Source organism: Sus scrofa, chromosome 1, assembly GCF_054392235.1.
Source record: "Sus scrofa isolate SSC_HxYL_T2T_F1_AM1 chromosome 1, Sscrofa_HxYL_maternal_Yorkshire_Landrace_v2.0, whole genome shotgun sequence".
Classification (NCBI taxonomy): Eukaryota; Metazoa; Chordata; class Mammalia; order Artiodactyla; family Suidae; genus Sus; species Sus scrofa.
The window spans coordinates 145,851,437-145,873,213 of NC_139383.1; the positions used below are offsets into that span (position 1 = coordinate 145,851,437).

A 21,777-nucleotide genomic window follows, 5' to 3' on the forward strand; every position below is an offset into this window, starting at 1 on the left:
ATCTGAGTATGTTTTACCAGACATCCCTCTTCTGTACCCATAGTTGGAGCTGCTTTCATTTTCTACACAGCTTTGTGACAACCATCTTTGTGTCTCCTCCAGTATGCCAGGGGGTCCCAGCTCCAGGTATGGCACCTGGCACTTAGTTTACTCAATAAGTAGCTAAGCATTTTTTGTTAGTTTTGATGTCTTTTTCTTTTTCTTTATAAATTGATGGACATTTAGTTTATTTCCATTTTTTTTTGTTATTATGAATAACGTTGCTATGAACATTGAGTTCAAGTTTTTGTGTGGTAATATGTTTTAATTTCTCTTGGTTATATATCTAGACATGTGCTGGTTCAACTGTTTGAGGAACTGCCCGATTGTTTCCCAAAGCAGATGCAACCTTGTACATTCCCATTAGCAGTGTGGGAGGATATTGTTTTATTCTTAGTAACTGTTGCCAGGCAGAGATCCCATGGATATGAAAGGAAGAAGTTGGTAGCATCCTGATGCTACTGACAAGGGATTAATTTCCAAAATATACAAACAGCTCATGTAGTTCAATATCAAAAAAAACAAACAACCCAATCAAAAAATGAGCAGAAGACCTAAATAGGCATTTCTCTAAAGAAGATATACAGATGGCCAAAAGGCACTTGTAAAGATACTCAGCATCACTAATTATTAGATAAATGCAAGTCAAAACTACAATGAGCTATCACTTCACACCAGTCAGAATGGCCATCATCAAAAAGTCTACAAAAAATAAAAATGCTGAAAAGGGTGTGGAGAAAAGGGAAGCCTCCTACACTGTTGGTGGGAATGTCTATTGATGCAGGCACTATGGAAAATAGTATGAAAGGTCCTTAAAAAACTGAAAATAGGAGTTCCCGTTGTGGCTCAGAGGTAATGAACCCGACTAGTATCCATGAGGATACAGGTTTGATCCCTGGCCTTGCTCAGTGGGTTAAGGATCTGGCGTTGCCATGAGCTGTGATGTAGGTCACAGACGAGGGCTTGGATCTTGTGTTGCTGTGGCTCTGATATAGGCCAGCAGATGTAGCTTGGATTCGACCCCAGCCTAGGAACTTCCATATGCCATAGGTGTGACCCTAAAAAGCGAAAAAAAAAAAAAAAAACAATAAAAAACCCTAAAAATAGTTTTACCATATGATACTGCATTCATACTCCTGGGCATAAACCTGGAGGAAACTATAATTAGAAAAGATACATGCACCCCGATGTTCATAGCAGCACTATTCACAATAGGTAAGACATGGAAGCAACCTAAGTATCCAACCCAAGATGAATAGAGAAAGAAGATGTGGTACATATACACAATGGAACACGACTCAGCCATTAAAAAGAATGAAATAATGCCATCTGCAGCAGCATGGATAGACCTAGAAATTATGATATTAAGTCAGAGAAAGACAAATATCATATGGTATCACTTATATGTAGAATCTAAAAAAAATGATACAAATAAACTTACTAACAAAACAGAATTAGATTCACAGACATAGAACACAAACTATGGCTACCAAAGGGGACAGCAGCGGGTAGGGGGAAATAAATTAGGAGTTTGGAATTAGCATATACACACTACAGTATATAAAAGGGATAACCCACAAGGGCCAAGTGTAGAACACAGTGAACTCTACTCAATATCTTGTAACAAACTATAAAGGAAAAGAATCTGAGGAAAAAAAAGTATATGTATAACTGAATATATATGCATATATATGTATAACTGAATTACTTTGCTGTACACTTGAAACTGACACGTTGTAAATTAACTATGCTTCAATTTAAGGAAAAAACAAAAGAGAAGTCGGGACTATCTGTGTGTGATGGGAAAACTACGGGTCAGAAAAACTATACTAAACATTTGCAAAAGATTTAGCCCCAGGGCCCCCCCCACCGCCCCCCGCTCCAGTACACACACCCACCTGCCCTCTCCTCCTGAGACTGGAATTAAAAAGTAAAAAAGAAAGAGAAAAGATACTAACTGCCAGAATCTTAGAAAAGAACATCCTATAAGCAGATCACTGTCCAAAACAAATATTTATGCTAGCTCTTTATAAAAGATGCTTAGTTGCTTACAGAGGATTTTGATGGAGAAAGGGAAATAGGGGATTGAAAATGCAGGTACCAATTTGTAAAGCCAAGTGGGAACTTTTTTTTTTTTTTTGCCTGCTCCTGTGTCATGAAGTTCCTGGGCCAGAGATGGAACCCAGGCCACAGGAGCCAGAGCAATGACAATATCAAATCCTTAACTCCTGAGCCACCAGGGAACTCCTCAAGTGGGACTATTCTTTGTCATACCCCAGAGGCCTTCCCTGACCCAAATTTACTCCCCTTGTCTTAATCTATAGATGAGGGAACTGCTATGTGAGATGACTGCCTTCCTGAGCCACGTACCTTCTGGGCCAGGATTCTGCTCCCCTGGCCACTGTAGAACCTCAGAAAGGAGACTCTTGACACCAAGCACAAGATTGCCAAGCCCTGCCCCCTCCCATCTTCATCCCATCCAGAATGAACCTGTCATGGCTTCTGCTACCCCTTATCCACGTGTTCCCAGTGACCTGCTTCCCCTGTAAAACTCAAGCTGCTGAGAAGGAAGCCATCAGAGAACTTTATGTCTGGGGCAGAAGACTACTTCCATGATCATGATGGCTTGGTGTCACTGTCACCTAGCAGCTCACCCTCTCATTGCTTCCCTATTTCCTGTGCTTCTGCAGGCCTCCTTCACTTTCTTTTGTGTCGGAAGCTATTTCTTTGGATGCTTGATCACTAATTATGAACCTTGTGGCCATTTGTTTGGCTTTGGCTTGGCCTCTGATGTCCTACTTATGTGGCTTTCTGGCAGCATACCAGGACTATCACTGCCTTTCTGCCGACCTAAGAAACTGACATAGCCTTTAGCTGGTCCACCAGCAGGCCCGGAACTCCTGTTGGTAAAGTTGTGATTTTAAGTTAAAATAATTAATCCCAGGAATTCTCTAAGGTGCAAATATATTATGCAAGAGCAGAGGGCCATATGTGAGATCTCACTTACCTTGTTAGAGAACTTCACCCACTGGAATGACACATAGGACTTGGCATGTCTTTGAGAGCAGCGAGGTGGGGCCCAGGCTCTGGACAGAGGATGTCATCAGTAAAGTTGCAGAAAGGAAGATGCAGTCGGGGCCTTTGAATCAGTGGAGGCAGCAGGACTCTAGATGGAAACAGGCGCTAGAGGGTCCAAGTTCATAGTTGGACTTTTTGATGGTCTTGTCCATGTCCTCACCTAATACCACCAAAATTTTATTTATATGTTTTGTTTCTATGTCCCATTAGTTTTTCAACAGTGGTTGATACTTCAACTTAAGCTCCACTCTGCCTCCCGGTTAAGTCACATAATTTCAGCAAGAATCCCAGACTACAGATTATAAAGGACTCCAAGTCAGCCTTAACCTCAGTACAAAAACATACCTGGTCTCCATACAAATTGCCAAGTAGAGACTTCACTGCAGGCAGCAAATAAAGTTACATGAAGCGACTGAAAGTGCCACTGCAGTTTACCTATTAAAACAATTTTTTCGAAAGCCACAAAATTCACAGCTATCCCCCAAATGCTTCATTTTTCAAATTAATGTATTTTACTTTAATTTGGGGGCTTGGGTGTATGTGTTGGAGGAGGCGGGGGCGGGGCTTGTGGTGGCTACGGGAAAATGAGTTAAATCCACAGACTAGAATTTGAACTTTTGCAAATGAGTAAACAGCCAAAACAAACACCACTTTGGAAAAAAATACACATTTTCTCCTTTCGAAAAGCAAGCAATGCCTAAGCAAAATACCTTAAAAGTGAACTAAAAAGCTTTGCTAAAATAAACAACTTGGCTTGTGATCCTAAATTGGAACCATATGGAGATGTGAAAGCTACAAATGCAGCACACTTTGATTCTGAGTTTCTGCCTTCACTGTTTTCAAGCTTCGGAATAGATGATAATAATGTTGCCTTTGGTCCCAGAGGAGCCTGAGTTTTTTTAGATCCTAGGATGAAGGGGAGAGGCAGAAAAAGAATGAAAAGAAATGCCTTTCAAGACAAAACATCTGAACAGTGAGTTTTATTTTTGCTTATTGGCCAGCAGGCGCAACTCTATTCAGAACTCAACAAATGTATAGGATGATGCATTTGCCAATGATGCAGGCTACATGGGGAAGTCCCGGTTGAGGGACCAGGCTTGCACTCAGAGCACTAGGATAGCGCTAGCAAGCCTCCTGGACCAGCCCCCTGCCCTGGGGTAAATCAATGAATAAGCCAATTCAGCACAGATAGAATCATTCCTTTGTTTTTCTCAATTACCAAATGTTGTGTGCTTTGGGGTCACTCGTCATGAGTTTCAAGAATGTGGATATTGCAACATACGTCCTCCCCATTCTAAATAGCTTAAACTAAACTGTGTGCCTAGGGAGGAGGAGAGTGGAGGACATAGCGCCCATCTCTAACCGTACACCGTCATACGCTCACTTTCTCATTCTAGGTTACAGATTTCTTTTCCCCCCCAGAGCATGTGGTCTCTTCTGTGAAACTGGCCCTTCCATTAGGTTTGTGTTTTGTCCCCTGTAACTGGACAGCAAATCCTTGAGAAGGAGATTATGCCACCTGCATAATGGGGGTTGGGGATGGAGGATGCTTATGCTAAAAAAAAAAAGAATAGGATGAATTCAAGCATTAATTAGTTTTAAGTGGATGAGGAGGCACTGCTGTTAATAAAAAGTGCAACTGTTTTGGAGCCTCTCTTGCTCACTGCCAAGTACAGAACTATGGGCATCGGAATTAAAAAATGTGTAGGATCATTCATTTGGGTTCTGTTCATTGTGCTATTAGGAAATACCGGTTGGAATATGAAAGTAGTTAACATTTATTGAGCACTTACTACCTTCCAGGCACTCAGCTGCTCACTGAGCATATTATCACCAAGTTAAAAAGGAATTTTTTTTTTTTTTTTTTTTGTCTCTTTAGGGCCACACCCATGGCACATAGAAGTTCCCAGGCTGGGGATTGAATTGGAGCTACAGGTACCAGCCTACACCACAGCCACAGCAATGAGGGATCCAAGCCGCATCTGCAGCCTACACTACAGCTCATGGCAACGCTGGATCCCTAACCCACTGAGCGAGGCCACGGATTGAACCCAAGTCCTCATGGGTACTAGTGGGTTTCATTACTGCTGAGCCACAAGGGGAACACCAAAAGGGGGAAATTTAAGTCCAAAGAGTTTTAGATGTTATCAGATGTGTGCCACAATGTGAACTTGAACCCAAGATCCAAACAAAGGGAAGCTCTAAAGGTTCTTATGAAAGGTGGTCTCTTGTCTGTGAAAGCATCCCAGGAAATGAAAATCAGTTGCTTCTCATTGCTAGGTTTGAATTTTAGGACTCTTATTTTTCACCAGGAATCAAGACCAAAAAGGCCTTAGTGCATGGAGTTAATTTTGAGAATGGACATGTGTGAAAACTAGTCTTAATTCTTTCCATTTCTTCCTTGTAGCTCACTTAAATCATTGGGCTTGAAGGAAGAAGAAACATAGATATTAGACATCAAAAATGTAAAAATCCCACCCGTTAAATTGGCCATTGCTTTCAGGTGCTTTTCCGCATTAATAAGAACTACGTTGTCTTTTTCTGGTCCTTTCTCCTGGCTCTGTCTTCTTTGCTACAGTATAGAGAGTCATGTGCAGTGAAACCGCCTGAATGCTGTACTAAGGAGAAACCCAGGCATGCTTGTACAGCAGGTGACAGATGATAGGCATATCTCCTTTTATTGTACTGCACAGATGTTGCATTTTTTTTTTTTTTAACAAACTGAACATTTGAGGGAACTGTGCATCAAGTCTATTGGCACATTTTTCCAAAAGTTTTTGCTCACTTTGTGTCTCTGTGTCATGTTTGGTAATTCTCACGATATTTTGAACTTTTCCATCACTATTATATTATGGTGACCTGCAATCAGTGATCTCTGATGTGACTCCTACAACTCGCTGAAGGCTCAGATGATTATTAGCATTTTGTAGCAAGAAAATATATATATTTTTTCTTTTTTGGCTGGACCCACAGCATATGGAAGTTCTTGGGCCAGGGACTGAATCCAAGCTGCAGGTGTGACCCACACCACAGCTGCAGCAAAGCCAGATCCTTAACCCATTGTGCTGGGCTGGGGATTGAACCTGTGCCTCTCCAGAGACAAGCTGGATTATTAATCCACTGGGCCACAGTGGGAACTCCAAGAAAATATTTTTAAATGAAGGTATGTGCCTTGTGTTTTTAGACACAGTGCTGTTGCGCACTTAACAGACCACAGTGGGAACATCACTTTTGCACGTGCTGGGAAACGAACTTTCATGTGACTGACTTTATTGTGAAACTCTTGATTGCGGTGGTCTGGAACCCACCCCGCCACATCCCCAAGGCCTGCTTGTAGTCCTGCAAGCTCTGAGAAGTGATTTTGCTTTTTGCAAAAATGTGTTTACCTCAAGTTGTGAGGCAACCTCCCCTCCCCCCAACCTTTTGGGGCCAGCCAGCCCTTCCTCCTTAAGGGCCTCACTGTCCCCTCGCCTCCAGCCAGAGCTGCCTCTTCACCACCCACACCTGTCCTGCCACCTCCGAGCCCATGTTGGGTACCCTCCTGCTCAGCCCTGCCCAGGGACCTTTTCCCTCTGTCCCCTTTCCTCTCTCTCAGGTGCCCCCTCCTGTGTGCCCTCAGCTGTCAGGTGTGGAAGGGAGAAACCAAAGGAAGTGAGACTTCATTCGAGTCTAATAGTTAGAATTCGTTAGAATCACCTATCTGACTGCTTCAGTCTCCCAGAATGTTAACAAAAGGAGAGCTGGTCATCGCTTTATAAATGATGTATGGGGACACGCCAGAGGCATGAAGGCCCAGACCGCAGTGTATTTTTAGTGTCTGCTGTTTGTGGTAACATAAGTGAAAACTGCTGGCTCCTTTCCCTTCAGCTGAATGGCTGGTATTCAGACGAGTGTGCCCGCTGCCTGCCAGCCTCTCCTTACGGAACTCCCTCTTTATGAGGTGGGTGACTGGCTCCTTGGCACCAGGCTGCCCCACCACAATTCTCCTTTATTGCCTGGTTGCATGGTTCCCCAGGCGGCCCCAGCATGGGGCTGTGGGTGAGACCACTGGCTGCGAGCTTGTCAGGGTGTTACCAGATTGTGGGGCCATGTCTGGATGCGCTAAACCTTCTGGCATGAGGCTGGCACCCAGACCCGAAGGAACCGTGCTGATGAGGCCCACGGCTGGCGCCCCATCTCAGAGTCACCCTGTGGGTGCCTGGCTGGCCTGGGGATGTGCCCCCTCCCCCCTCAAGTCACTGACACCTTGGAGCCTCAGTGTGAGCTAGAGTGAGAGAGGAAAGGCATCTATTATGCTGATAGGTTATTCTACCAACTCTTGCTCTGGTGCTCAAGCTGATCTCTGGCTGATGGATACCACTGGAAAGGATGGGGATGGGCTGCATGAGGCTCCTTGGGGCTCTCCTGGGTCTGGAAACAGTGCTAAGATCCCAGGCTCCAAAGAGCACCTACTTGCTGGGCAGCTGGAGGCAAGTAACGATGTCCCAGGATGTACTTTCTCACAGTTACGAGCAATGACTTTTGTCCTACTGACCTCATGAAAATGTTTTTAATAAGGATATTAGAGTACTTTGAAGCCTCTGAAACTGTAGTATTACAAAAAGGTAGGGAGTGGTGCAGACCTCTGTTTCTTTTCTTCATTTCTGATCAACCTGGACTTCTACCAAAACTATCCTCCTCAGCAGCAACCAGAATTGGCCCTTGAGTGAGACCTTCAGTCCTGCGGAGGAGAAAGTCACTTAAACTTCGAGAATGTACCTTCCTGAGCAAGCGCTTTACTTCCGGTCCCCAAGAGAAAGTAGTTTGAATGAGAAAGGGGACGGGGGTGGGGTGCGGGTAGGGCTCCTTTTCTTGTGGAATGAGAGGCAGTGCTTCTATAATTAGAATGAAACCTTAAATAAAGGGACTTCAGCTGTAGCTACAACTCCCTTATCTGAAACTTCAAGCGGCTTTTTAAAAGCCTCTCAGCACCAACACTGAAGGTCACCAAGTGCTAATTTCATCTTACTTTGCATATAATTTGAATAGATTTGGCTCACGCATTGTCTAGCCCTTGCTACTGAAAGTGTGATTTATGTATGGGCCAGTTGCATCAGCATCATCTGGGAAGCTTGTAAGGATTGCAGTCAGGTCCACCTCTCCTGTGTTGATCAGAATCTGCATTTTTTTTGAGGTCTTCATGCAATTCATGTGTGTAGTAAAGCAAATAAGAAGACAAGCCTTGCAGGGCCTAGGCCCACTCTCTATTTATGCACTGTTCTTGATTATGAAAAAGATTGAGGATGACTAAGATTAATAGCTTGCAAAGAGGGAGGAGACAAGGAATTTTAAAAGCCATAGCAGCTGGGGCCATTTAATATAGTTGTGTCATTGTATACACTTGCATGCTCTGAGAACACACTGCTATGACACTATATAGTCATGGATATTCCCAATAATAATCCCAAATTATCAGGAAAAAGTCAAATCATATTCCAAAGCTGCTGTTTAAAGTATTTACCTAGAGGAGTTCCCTTGTGGTTTAGCAGATAAAGAACCTGGCATTGTCACTGCTTGTGGCTCAGGTCACTGCTGTGGTGTGTTTGATCCTTGGCCCTAGGAACTTCCGCATGCTGCAGATATGGGGAAGAAAAAAAGATAAAAATAAAGTATTTACCCAGAAATCCTAGTGACATTTCCCCCTTAAAATGGTTAAATAAATGAATATTCATATCAATAGGGATATTTCAGGGACCTGGATAACTATGTGGAAAACCACATTCTCAAGTAAAGAGATAAGTGAGATGTTACTATAATTGGAAACCTCAGTTCACTCAGATTTTGTTTTTTATGAACTACATTTAGGAGAGTTAAATGACATCAAGATAAGGTGTGATACCAGAGATTTACTCTATAACTAAACAACTAAAAAATGCAGCCATTATAACCAAAAACTCATGACTCTGTGGAGCTGGATAAAATTTTGGGGGTCAGAAGGTAGTATCCAGTGTTCATATTTTCACTTACTTGATGATGGCAACTGATCATCAGAAGCACTATATTAGGAAAATGAGTTTGAAATTGGAGTTTTTAATTAACTGGAAAAGAGAGTGCCTTTTTCTGAATAGCTGATTATTGGAGATGCTAGGCCTTGGCTGGTGGTCCACTGGAGTCTGGCTGGGAGCTGCCATGTTGAGACCGACCAAGTCTGTGGGAGGCAAAGCATGGTGTTCAGGTTGACCAGATAGCTATATGAAACCAACAAGCTCAACTACCCAGCAGAACTGCCAACTTAAAAGGGCATGTAGAAGAAGGAGAGGCCCAGCACGAAGCAGGGATGGGAATGCCGAAATGAGCTGAAAGACAATGGAGAAATTCCACAAGGTATAGCAAGAGCCTTGAGAAGTTTTTATGGGGCTCCAGTGTAGGCCAAGAACAAGATTTAAGGGCCCTAGCCTAGATCAGAAAACCCAAGTCTCTGTCCTTTCTTCCCACTCCATGCCCTCCCTTGCCTCTGAACATCACGACTGATTGGCACTTTATTGCTATAACCATGCAAGGAAAACCCACCAATGATTTGATATCTAGAGTTTGAAAGTACACAGCTGTATGGTACCCATTTTATTATAGAAAGCAAGGTTTATATAAACAAAATGGCTCAAAACTTCTTTGGCAAGAATTAAATATTTCTGTCTATTCTAGAGATATTTCTGGAATGCTGTGGTTGTGATGGAAACAGATACACAGAGCATCATCACAGGATAGGATTAATTAATCACCTGAAATAATTTAAAAGCTGTAGCGAAAGACACTGTCTTTACCAATGGCCTTATTTCTCCGAATCAGGGGGCCTCTAGACTTTGCAAGCCTCATGGACCCTTGACTCATCTCTCCCTTGAGCACTATTTGAAATTTCTCTTATTTCTACTTAAGTGGTGGGGCCACCCTAAGGCCAATCCTTATCACTTCTCCCCTGAGTTTCTGCAGTAGCCTTGTAGCAGGCCTCCTTAACTCCCTTTGAATCTTCCTTTGTACAGTGGTCTTCAGAAGGGTGCTTGGGTACAGTGGATCTGATGTAAGGGGCACTGGAATTTTAAAATACTCCACAAGTGATTCTGACGTATACCCCTAGGTAGGAAGAAGGGCTTTAAACTGTTGCTAAAATAATGTTCTACACAACATCCAATTTTTTTTTTTTTGCTTTTTAGGGCCACACTTGCAGCATATGGAAGTTCCCAGGCTAGGGGTCCAATCGGAGCTACAGCTGCCAGCCTACACCACAACCACAGCCACAGCCACGTGGGATCTGAGCTGCGTCTACAACCTACACCACAGCTCACGGCAATGCCAGATCCTTAACCCACTGAACAAGGCCAGGGGTCGAACCCGAAACCTCATGGTTCCTAGTCAGATTCGTTTCCGCTGAACCACAACAGGAACTCCAAGAGAATATATCTTATCACATACCACTAGCTTATTGTGTTGAACAACCAACTAGAATGAAGAATGAAGAGAACAGGAACCATGTTATCTTCACAGCACTGACTGCAATCATTGGTACATTGCTTCCTGCAGGGAGTCCTCCACTTCCTAGGTCTGGGTTAGATGTTTCTTCTCTACACACCTGTGGTATCTTGCTGTATCTCCGTTACATTACAAGTGAGTTACAGCTCTGCATCTTAAATACATTTCTTGACTTAGCTCTTACACACTGTAAGCTCTGTGAGAGAAAGGCTCCCATTTATTTGCTTCATTGATCCTCTAGTCCAGGTCTTGGTATGTAGTAATGTTCAATACATATATTTTCTTTCTTCTTTTTAATTGACGTATAGTTGATTTACAATGTAGTAGTAATTTTCAGATGTATAGCAAAGTGATTCAATTATACATATACGTACATATATATGTACTTTTTCAGATTCTTATAAGGTTATTGTAAAATATTGAGTTGGTTCCCTTTGCTATACAATAGGTTCTTGTTGTTTATTTATTTTATATGTAGTAGTTTGTATCTGTTAATCCCAGGCTCCTAATTATCCCCCCTCACTTTCTCATTTGTTAACTATAAGTTTCTTTTCTTCTTTTCTTTTTTCTTTTCTTTTTAGGGCCACGTCCATGGTATATGGAAATCCCAGGCTAGGGGTTGAATCAGAGCTGCAGCTGTCAGCCTATGCAGCAGCCACAGCAATGCCAGATCTGAGCCATGTCTGTAACCTACACCACAGCCCATAGCAATGCTGTATCCTTAACCCACTGAGTGGGGCCAGGGATCAAACCTGGCCTCATGGAATTAGTTGGGTTTGTTACCACTGAGCTACAATGGGAACTCCAGAAGTTTGTTTTCTACGCCTGTGAATCTGTTTCTTTTTCTTTCTCTTTTTCTTTTTGGTCTTTTTAGGGACACACCCATGGCATGTGGAAGTTCCCAGGTTATGGGTTGAGTCAGAGCTGAAGCAGCTGGCCTACATCACAGCCACAGCCACAGCCACACTAGATTTTAGATCCCAGCCATGTCTGCAACCTACACCACAGCTCACAGCAATGCCAGATACTTAACCCATTGAGCTAGGCCAGGAATCAAACTTGTCTCTTCATGGATGCTACTGAGATTCATTTCTGCTGAGCTACGATGGGAACTCCTATTTCTATTTTGTAAATAAGTTCATTTGTGTCATCTTTTAAGATTCCACATATAAGCGATATCATGCTATTTGTCTTTCTCTGTCTGACTTACTTAGTAAGATAATCTACATCTATCCATGTTGCTACGAATGGCATTATTTCATTCTTTTTGTGGCTGAGTAATACTCCATTGTATATATGGTACCATGTCTTCTGTATCTGTTCCTCTGCTGATGGACATTTAAGTTTCTTCCATGTCTTGGCCATTGTGAATAGGGCTGCATTGAATATTAGGTTGCATGTGTCTTTTTGAATTATGGTTTTCTGTATTATATGCCCAGAAGTGGGATTGCAGGATCATATGGTAGCTCTATTTTTAGTTTTTTAAGGACCCTCCATACTGTTCTCCAGAGTGGTTGTACCATTTAACATTCCCACCAACTGTGTAAGAGGGCTCCCTTTCCAGCATTTATTGTTTGTAGACTTTTTGATGGTGGCCATTCTGACGGGTGGTGTGAGGTCAGTACAGATTTTTAAGCTGATGAATAATGATTTTTAAGTGTATGTTTTATTGAGAGTGAGGCTAATAGACCAGATCGCATCCATGGGTTCAAAGCAGTTTGTTTGACTTGTTTTCAGGTACGAAATAGATCAGCATACTCTAAACATTATACTGAACCAAATAACTGGCATTAGGTTGTATCCTCAATCATATCCTCTCTGATTATTTTCTATATATGGTTACTGTGCTTGTCTATAAAAGTCAAGCTCCTGGAGAGCAAAGAATTGCATTTTTTCACTTCCATTTCTTCCATAGTTCCTACCTCAGTGCATTTTTCTTGATTTGATGTCATTAAATATAGTTTTAAAAGAGCTTGTGTTATAATGTATCTGCCTGGTGCTAAACATCTGTTGCTGCCTAACAAGTGCTCCATTCATTCTAATGGCACTGGTGCACAGAGGTAAACAGAGCCCTGGCAGGCCTTCCATAAAGGAAACTGTGTTTGCTTCCTTCATTAATTACCAATGGAGCATTAAGACATGCATTCTCCCTTAAGCCAAGTTGGATAATTCCTGGCACTTAAGGCTAGGGTGCTTTCAAAAGTTGAGACATGTATTGACACACCAGAAGGCATGCCCTATAGCAAGCATGGCGGTGGCTCTAATGCCAAGATTGTACAAAGCTTCATATATATCAATGCCAAGTGTATCTGTCTCTGTAAGCTTTTGCAGGTCTTGTGTTAATGTGGGATAACAAATATGAATTTCTTGAATGTCTCTCAAGGCAGACACTTCAATATGAATTGGGAAGATCTTTGGAAAGGTACATAAAAGTTAAAAGAATGATCAAAGGTTTATCAAACAAAACAATACTGTAATACTAATAGAAGAAACATGACTCAAGATATGATCGGTCAGGAGTTCCCTGGTGACCTAGCAGTTAAGGATCCAGTGTTGTCATTGCTGTGGCATAGGTTCAGTCCCTGTCCCAGGAACTTTTGTATGCCACAGGCACAGCCTCTCCACCCCCCAAAAAGAAATATGATTGGTCAATTAATCATTTAACTTAATCAATTAATAACACAATTAAAATGTAGAATTTATACTCTTGGGCATGCCAATTAGCATAGCATCAAAATGCTAAAGCAGAGTTCCCGTTGTGGCACAGGGGAAATTAATTCGACTAGTATCTATAAGGATGTGGGTTCAATCCCTGGCCTTACTCAGTGGATTGGGGACCCAGCTTTGCTGTGAGCTGTGGTATAGGTCACAGACATGGCTCAGATCCTTTGTGGCTATGGCTGTGACCAGCAGATGTATCTTGGATCTGATCCCTAGCCTGGGAACTTCCATATGTTGCAGGTGCGGCCCTACAAAAACAGTAAGAAATAAAAAATACTGACAGACAGTTATTGGTAGTAATAGATTTTAGTACATAGCCTTCAGATCATGATAAAGAGATGAAATATGAATGAGGACATAAAAGACTATGATTAAGAAAGTTGAATAATTAGCTCTATTTAAATGTTTATGGGTTATATAAAAATACGTCGTATTTAAATATTCACATGGACAATTTACAAAAACAATACCTTTTTTTAAATGCAGAAGTTTTGCAGGCTACTCACTCACAAAGCCATGAACTATATTATAAATGTAAACCAAACAACCCAGTCCCTTGGTGGTATCTATATTTGGAAGCCAGCGGAATTTGGAATTAAAGGAGGTACAGTGATCCTTTTGAGGATAAACATTAATCAAATATAATAAATTAAGACAAGTACGCAAAGTCACTTGAAAGAGACAATATGATTCCAAGGACATGAAGATCTAGCCACGATCCTACTGAATATATTAATATTTCCAAACAAAATAATGTGTCAATCCAAAGGGGAGCTGGTTCAACCAAAAAAGAGGAGAAAAAGCAAGTGTCCAAGGCTATACCTTGGCACAGCTCATCCAGGGCTGAAGGGACCCTTACTCAGCTAGACTTAAGTAATAGAACCTGTCATCAAGACCATTCTTCCCAGGAAGGTGGAAGTATGGTTATTTTAGCTTGATTTTGGTTCTAATTTCATGCACATGAAAGTCCAGAAATTGACATGCATTATATGTAAGTAAAACAAGTTATACAACATAAGTTTTTCTTCTTCACTGCTGTGCCTTGGTGCTCAGATCAGGTTTTGGTATCTCTGGGGCACTTAAATATTTGTTGAAGGAATGACATAAATGGGGAAAAGACAGAAATACTTAAATGCTGATGGAACAATTCATTAATTACTTACATGCACTAAAACATATAGAATATAGGTTAAAGAATTAATTTTTTGAAGTATAGTTGACTTATAGTATTATATGTTTTAGGTGCACAGCATAGTGATTCAATATTTTTATAGATTGCATACTATACAAATTTATTATAATATTGTTGACTGTATTCCCTGTGCTGTACATTACATCCCTGTGACCTATTTATTTTATATTTGCAAATGTGTGCCTCTTAATCCCCTTCACCTGTTTCACCCCAAACCCCCTATTCCCCTCTGGCAACCACTAGTTTGTTCTCTGTATCTGTGAGTCTGTTTATGTCTTATTATATTTATTTATTTTGTCTCTTAGATTCAATACGTAAGTGAAAAATACAGTATTTCACTTAGTATAATACCCTCCAGATCCATCCATGTTGTCATAAATCATGAATGGCAAGATGTCATTCTTTTTTATGGCTGAGTAATATTCCATTGACTATATATATAATCTTGCATCTTCTTTATCCATTCCTCTGTTGATGGACACTTAGGTTACTTCCATATTTTGGCTATTGTAAATAGTGCTTCAGTGAATATTGGGCAGCACGTATCTTTTCGAATTAGTGGTTTTCTTTTTCTCTGGATAAATACCCAGGATTGGAATTGTTGGATTGTATGGTAGTTCTAATTTTTATTTTTTAAGGAACCTCGACACTGTTTTCATAGTGTGGCTGCACCAAAGAACTGATTTTAAAAATAAAATTTGGCTGCACTGAAAGAAATATCTAAATGTTATGGTTCTTTTGAAGAGGCAGTAGTTTTGTAAGTTCAGAAAGTGAAAATAAATCACAAAAGATAGTAACAACAAATCTTACTACATAAATATTAAAAGCTTATGTTAACTAACCTATGACAAAGGAGGCAAGAATATACAATGGAGAAAAGACAGCCTGTTCAATAAATGGTACTGGGAAAACTGGACAGCCACATGGAAAAGAATGAACTTAGAACACTTCCTAGCACCATACACAAAAATAACTCAAAATGGATTAAAGACCTAGATATAAGACCAGATACTATAACACTCTTAGAGGAAAACATAGGCCAAACACTCTCTGACAAATGACAGCAGCATCTTCTCATATCCACCTCTTGAGAGTAAAGATGGTAAAAACAAAAATAAACAAGTGGGACTTAATTCAACTTAAAAGTTTCTGCACAGCAAAGGAAACCCTAAACAAAACAAAAAGACAACCCACAGAATGGGAGAAAATCTTTGCAAATGCATCGACTGACAAGGGATTAATCTCCAAAATTTATAAACTCCTCCTACAGCTTAATACCAAAAAAACAAACAACCCCATCCAAAAATGGGCAGAAGATCTAAACAGACAAGTCTCCAAAGAAGACATATGGATGGCCAAAAAACACATGAAAAGATGTTCAACATCACTCATTATTACAGAAATGCAAATCAAAACCACTATGAGGTATCAGGTACCACCTTACACCAGCCAGAAGGCCATCATCAGAAAGTCTACAGACAATAAGTGTTGGAGAGGGTGTGGAGAAAAAGGAACCCTATTACACTGTTGGTGAGAATGTAAATTGGTACAACCACTGTGGAAAACAGTGTGGAGATTCCTTGGAAAACTAAAAATAGGACTACCATTTGATCCAGCAATCCCACTCCTGGGTATCTATCTAGAGAAAACCACAACTCGCAAAGACATATGTACTCCAATGTTCATTGCATCACTATTTGCAATGGCCAAAACATGGAAACAACCTAAATGTCCATCGATAGAGGAGTGGATAAAGAAGATGTGGTACATATACAATGGAACATTACTCAGCCATTAAAAGGAAAGAGCAGCATTTGTAGCAACGTGGTTGGACCTTGAAATTATCATGCTAAGTGAAGTCAGTCAGACAATGAGACACCAACATCAAATGCTATAACTGACATGTGGAATCTAAAAAGACACAATGAACTTCTTTGCAGAACAGATACCAACTCACAGACTTGACTAAACTTATGGTTTCCAATTGAGATAGGTTGGGGGGTGGGGAGATGCACTGAGGGTTTGGGATGGACATGCTATAAAATTTGGTTGTAATGATTGTTGTACACCTATAAATGTAATAAAATTCATTAAGTATAAAAAAATAAAAGCCTATGTTAGCAAGCTATTACAGTAATGACCAGAATTCAGTCAGACAACCTGGGAAAATGTTTGCAGGAAGTGCAACATTCAAAGGCTTCATGTGTTAATTTTGTCAAATGTTCATGAAAACTGATAGGAGAAACACTAAAGAGCATAAACAGACAACTCACAGAAAAAAAATTAAAGCTTGTAAATAAACATGCGAAAAATATTTGGCTGTGCTAGTAATCAAAGACATTCAAAATAAAACAGTAATTTTTTTCTGTTTTTCTAGGGCCGCTTCCCGCTGCATATGGAGCTTCCCAGGCTAGGGGTCTGATCAGAGCTGTAGCTGCCAGCCTACACCACAGCCACAGCAATGCCAGATCCTTAACCCACTGAGCAAGGCCAGGGATCGAACCCACAACCTCATGGCTCCTAGTTGGATTCATTAACCACTGCTCCACGACGGCAACTCCCTAAAACAGTAATTTTTCTAAAAACCTTTTAAATTAGCAAAGAAAACATAAAACTTTATCTTTATAAAACCCAGTGCTGGTTAGGATGTTATAAAAATGGTATTCTCAGATTTTGTTGATGATATTTTCTTTTTGGAAAACAGTTTGGCAATATAATATAAAGAGCCATAAAAATATTTATAGCTTTTGACCCAGTAATTTCACTTCTGGGAATTTCTCCTTGTGAAAATTAATCCAAAATATGGAAAAAATTAAATGCCCAAGAGTAAATTGGGAAACACTAAATGTCCTGCAATGAGGGAATGATTAATATGTTGTGATAGAGCCCCTGGGTAGAAGATTGCATAGTCATTTGTAATCATGAGAACAGAGACCATGCAGCCACATGCTATAATAGAAAGTAAAATAATGAGTATACACAGATATAAAAAGATATGCTGTGAAGAAGGGATCGAAGTAAATACACCTGATTTTAAGCGGTTGTTCTAGAATTTCAGGAGGACAGAGACTGCTTCATCTCCCTTTTTATCGTAATTGGTTGCTGTTCAGCCTGTTCTTTCCCCTGGATGCCAACAGCCTCCTTTTCTCTTCCCCAAGGTCCACATCCAGCTTCCAAAGCCCTCCCCATCTGTGTCAATGCCACTCAATCTCTAGCTTATCCAAGAAGCCCTCCCCATTCTATCAGTCAGATGAAACTCTCCTTTATTCTACTCCCATTGCTATATTTAATTTTTTTATTTTAAAATGTATTGTATTTTTTTGTCTGCGCCTGCAGCCCATGGAAGTTCCCAGGACAGGGATTGAACATATGCCACAGCAGTGACCCAGGCCGCAGCAGTGACAGCATTGGATCCTTACCTGCTGAGCCACCAGGAAATTCCACTACTAGATTTTAACATGTCTATTATAGCACATACAGTGTGCCCTGTGTGGAAATGATATATGTGCCTCGTGTCTCCATGACGAAATTTTTAGCCCCCTCAAGGGCGGCAACTGTTGTATCTCTTTTCCTCTCTCCAGAGCAAGGAGCACGGTGCTTTTTCTGTATGGTTTGCCTGAATAAAGATTAGTTGAAGTGAATGTCATGGGCCTGAAAGGAACTACTTCTGATTCCCCGGCAGGTGGAGCTCATGAGGGGCTACAGCACTTGGGACCCTTTGGCAACATCCCAAACATCGTGGCAGAGTTGACTGGTGACAACATTCCTAAAGACTTCAGTGAAGACCAGGGCTACCCGGACCCTCCAAATCCCTGTCCCATTGGAAAAACAGGTAATGGGCATGCCCTTGGGTTCCCATGGGAAGTACAGTTAAACATTCTAACACAGGGTGCACATACTCAGAGAAATAGTACTCCTAGTCAGATGAGCCCCCGTGTAATAGTGTGTAGCTTGGGAAGGGCAGTTGATTCAGTTGTTCAGATTGTCCGACAGAGGACTCCCTTGAAGAGGCTTTATCTTCTGCCTCTCTCCCTCTTTGGGAACTGATGCTTTTTTTCTGCACCTGCTCCACTTTTCTTTTTTGTTTTTTAATTTTTAATTTTTTTTTCTTTTTAAAGCCACACGTGCAGCATATGGAAGTTTCTGGGCCAGGGGTCGAATCAGAGCTGCAGCTGCAGGTCTATACCACAGCCACGGCAATGTGGGATCCTTAACCCACTGAATGAGGCCAGGGATCAAACCTGCATCCTCACAGAGACTATGTTGGGTTCTTAACCTGCTGAGTCACAATGGGAACTCCTAATTTTTAAAATTTTTTAACACCTTTTAAAAAATTATTTTTAACCCCCTTGGTTCAGGCCAGGGATTGAACCCAAGCCACAGCAGTTTTCGGCAAGGTGGAATCCTTAACTACTAGGTCACCAGGGAACTTGCTGCACCTGCTCCACTTTTAATAAAAAGAGAGAAGGATTTTTCTCTTTTGGCCTCTTCTGTGATACAATTGCTGCCCATTTTTAAGTCTTCAGAACTAATATTTGTGGATGATCCATGCCCAATTGTTTTCCTTCCTTCTCTAGACAATGGATGTTTCAACTATGTCATAACCAGTGAGAATCTATCCTGAAATATTTCTTGGGGGTTGGGGGCGGCATGAGAGAGAGAGGACCCAGGAAGGTAGGAGGGTGATTAAGGAAGAAGGTGGACACTTTCCTTGCTACTCAGGGATCCCTTTCACTTTCCTACCCCTAGTGCCAAAGAGAATGAATGGACAGTGGACTACACAACATGCTGGGCTTCGAGCAGTTTACCTCAGTAGTTAAGGGTCATGGTGAACAAGGCATGTGATCTTGAACAAGTTAATGAACTGCTTGCAACTGTTTCCTTATTTGCAAAATGGGGTTTGTTGTGGGGATTAAATGAAATTATCCATATTAAGCCCATGGCACACCACCTAGAACTGAGTAAGGGCTCATGAAATGGCATCCTGGTTATAAATAGCTTTGCCACTAGGAAGCAATGCATTTCTTTCCTGGGCTTGTACTAACTTCCAGCATCAGAATAGTCTTTCCCTGCCAGCCCAGTAATAATAATGTTAGTATTTTTTTTCCATTTTTTTAAATTACTCAGATGAATTTATCACATCTGTAGTTGTATAATGATCATAACAATCTGATTTCACAGGATTTCCATCCCACAGCCCAGGATGTGGAATGTTAGTATTTTTTATCCCTCCTTTACATATAAGGAGAATGAAGCTTAGAAAGTAAGCTGCCCAAGGTTATACATGTAGCAAGTAGCTGAGCCAAGACTCAACCCCAGGTCTTCCTGATTCAGGACTGTTCACCCAACCGCCATGACATACTGCCTTGCTCTGAAAATTCTGACAATATTGGCCTCTCAACTTTTTTTGGGGGGTGGGGGGCACACCTGCAGCATATGGAAGTTTCCAGGCTAGGGGTTGAAACGGAGATACAGCTGCCAGCCTACATTACAGCCACAGCAACATGGAACTAGCCTTGCCTGTGACCTATACCACAGCTCATGACAACGCTGGATCCTTAACCCACTTAACCCAGTGAAGCTAGGGATCGAACTTGTATCCTCACAGATACTGGTCGGTTTTGCTACTGCGGAGCCATGATGGGAACTCTGGCCCCTCAACTTTTTGTGAACATAATCCAAGCTTTCTCTGATAGAGGCTCTCTCTGAAAGAGAGTCCTCTTTTCATTTAGGGTGAGGTCTCTGTTTTCCATGGGGGACAGAGATTGCATCCTGGGATGGGACAACCAGAGTAGATGTGACCAAGCCAGTGCAGGAAAATCTGAATCATTGCACAGAAGCAACTGCTTTAGCCACCTTTCACTTGCTTGTGGGGCTTTGGATGGGTAGGAAGAAAGGCCAGTTCAAAGTCTGAAGTGTAAACAGTCTCTATGGGGACTTGGTTGAATTGATCAGCTATAACATAATACAGTGGTTCTCAAGGTATAGTTCCAGCAGCATGAACATACCTGGAAAGTTATTAGAAATGCCGATTTTCAGACCCTACTCCAGACCTGCTAAATCAGAAACTCTGAAGGTGGAGCCCAGGAAGAGATGCGTGGAATCAAGCACTAATGTTGTATCCTTAGGAGCTCTGGGACAAGCTGGTAGAGCTGGCTTGAAACCTGGCTCCCAGACCCTTTCTTATCTGAAATTATCTGCCATCTCCTCTCCTGTCTTTTCATTAAGCTACTGCCCTTCTTTGTTCTACCATAATCTGCATTCTAAAAAGGAACTCAGAGTTCCTACTGTGGCTCAGCGGGGTAAGAACCTGACAGTGTCCGTGAGGATGTGGGTTCGATCCCTGGCCTCACTTAGTTGGTTAAGAATCTGGCGTTGCCTTGAGCTGTGGTGTAGGCCGGCAGCTGCAGCTCCGCATCAACCCCAGCCCGGGAACGTCCATATGCTAAAGGTGTGGCCTTAAAAAGACAAAAAAAGAACTTACTTGCTAAATTTAGCCATTATTTGTAAGAAATTGCTGGAGACACACCTCACTGAGAATCAGGACACCACACCATCTTGCAATCCAAGAAGAGAATCTTGATTTCCCCTCCCAAGCTGTACCCGCCTCTGAATCATGGCCCTTCCACCCCTGCAGAGCAGCAGTCAGAATTTAGAGGGTCTGTCCTCATCCTCGTCTTCAGGGATGGGATGTGAATTCCAGGGCATGTGTTTAGGCCCAGATACCTTTGATTCCCAGAGCAGGGCTTTATCTCTATATCTTGGTCTGGGCCCACTCAGAGGTACTTGAGAAACAATTAGGAAAAGGTTGTAAAGCTGCCATATGCAGCCTGCCTGACTTCTGTTGCTTTGCACTTCCTTTCCTGCATGTTCATTGCTGTAGATGAAGTGAGATAAATAGTTCAGTAAGAAGTGAGGAATCACGTTAGAACCACATCAGGGATTTCATCTGAATGCTCATGCCATCCACATGAGCTTCATGCTGCTAAGTACTGAGAGACTGGATGCTTAACACTGATGGAAGGTGTCAGAACTGTCTCTAGAGACCAGACTACCTGAGTGTACCAGGCCCCCTTTGGCCTTGACTTTGCTGCCTCACTATCTCTTTGAAAGGAAGTCTCTTCCATTCTCCTGGTCCTGTACAAAATTCACAATCTCTCCCCTCTCTTTTAAAATGTACTGTCGTCGAAAGCACATTAGAGATAGAAAAAAAATGGCTCTTCTTTTCCGAGCATTGTGTCCAG

The 21,777-nt window shown here is 41.7% G+C and overlaps 1 protein-coding gene across 2 annotated transcripts in view; it reads left to right on the forward strand.

Annotated features, from left to right (window-relative positions):
- SCG5 (secretogranin V) overlaps positions 1-21,777 on the forward strand; it is a 67,584-nt gene that overhangs the window by 29,292 nt on the left and 16,515 nt on the right. For both annotated transcript variants that reach the window (XM_021082727.2, NM_001105287.1), the window contains exon 3: positions 18,216-18,365. In XM_021082727.2, the coding sequence (XP_020938386.1) occupies positions 18,216-18,365 (150 nt within the window). The remainder of the gene's footprint in view (positions 1-18,215; positions 18,366-21,777) is intronic.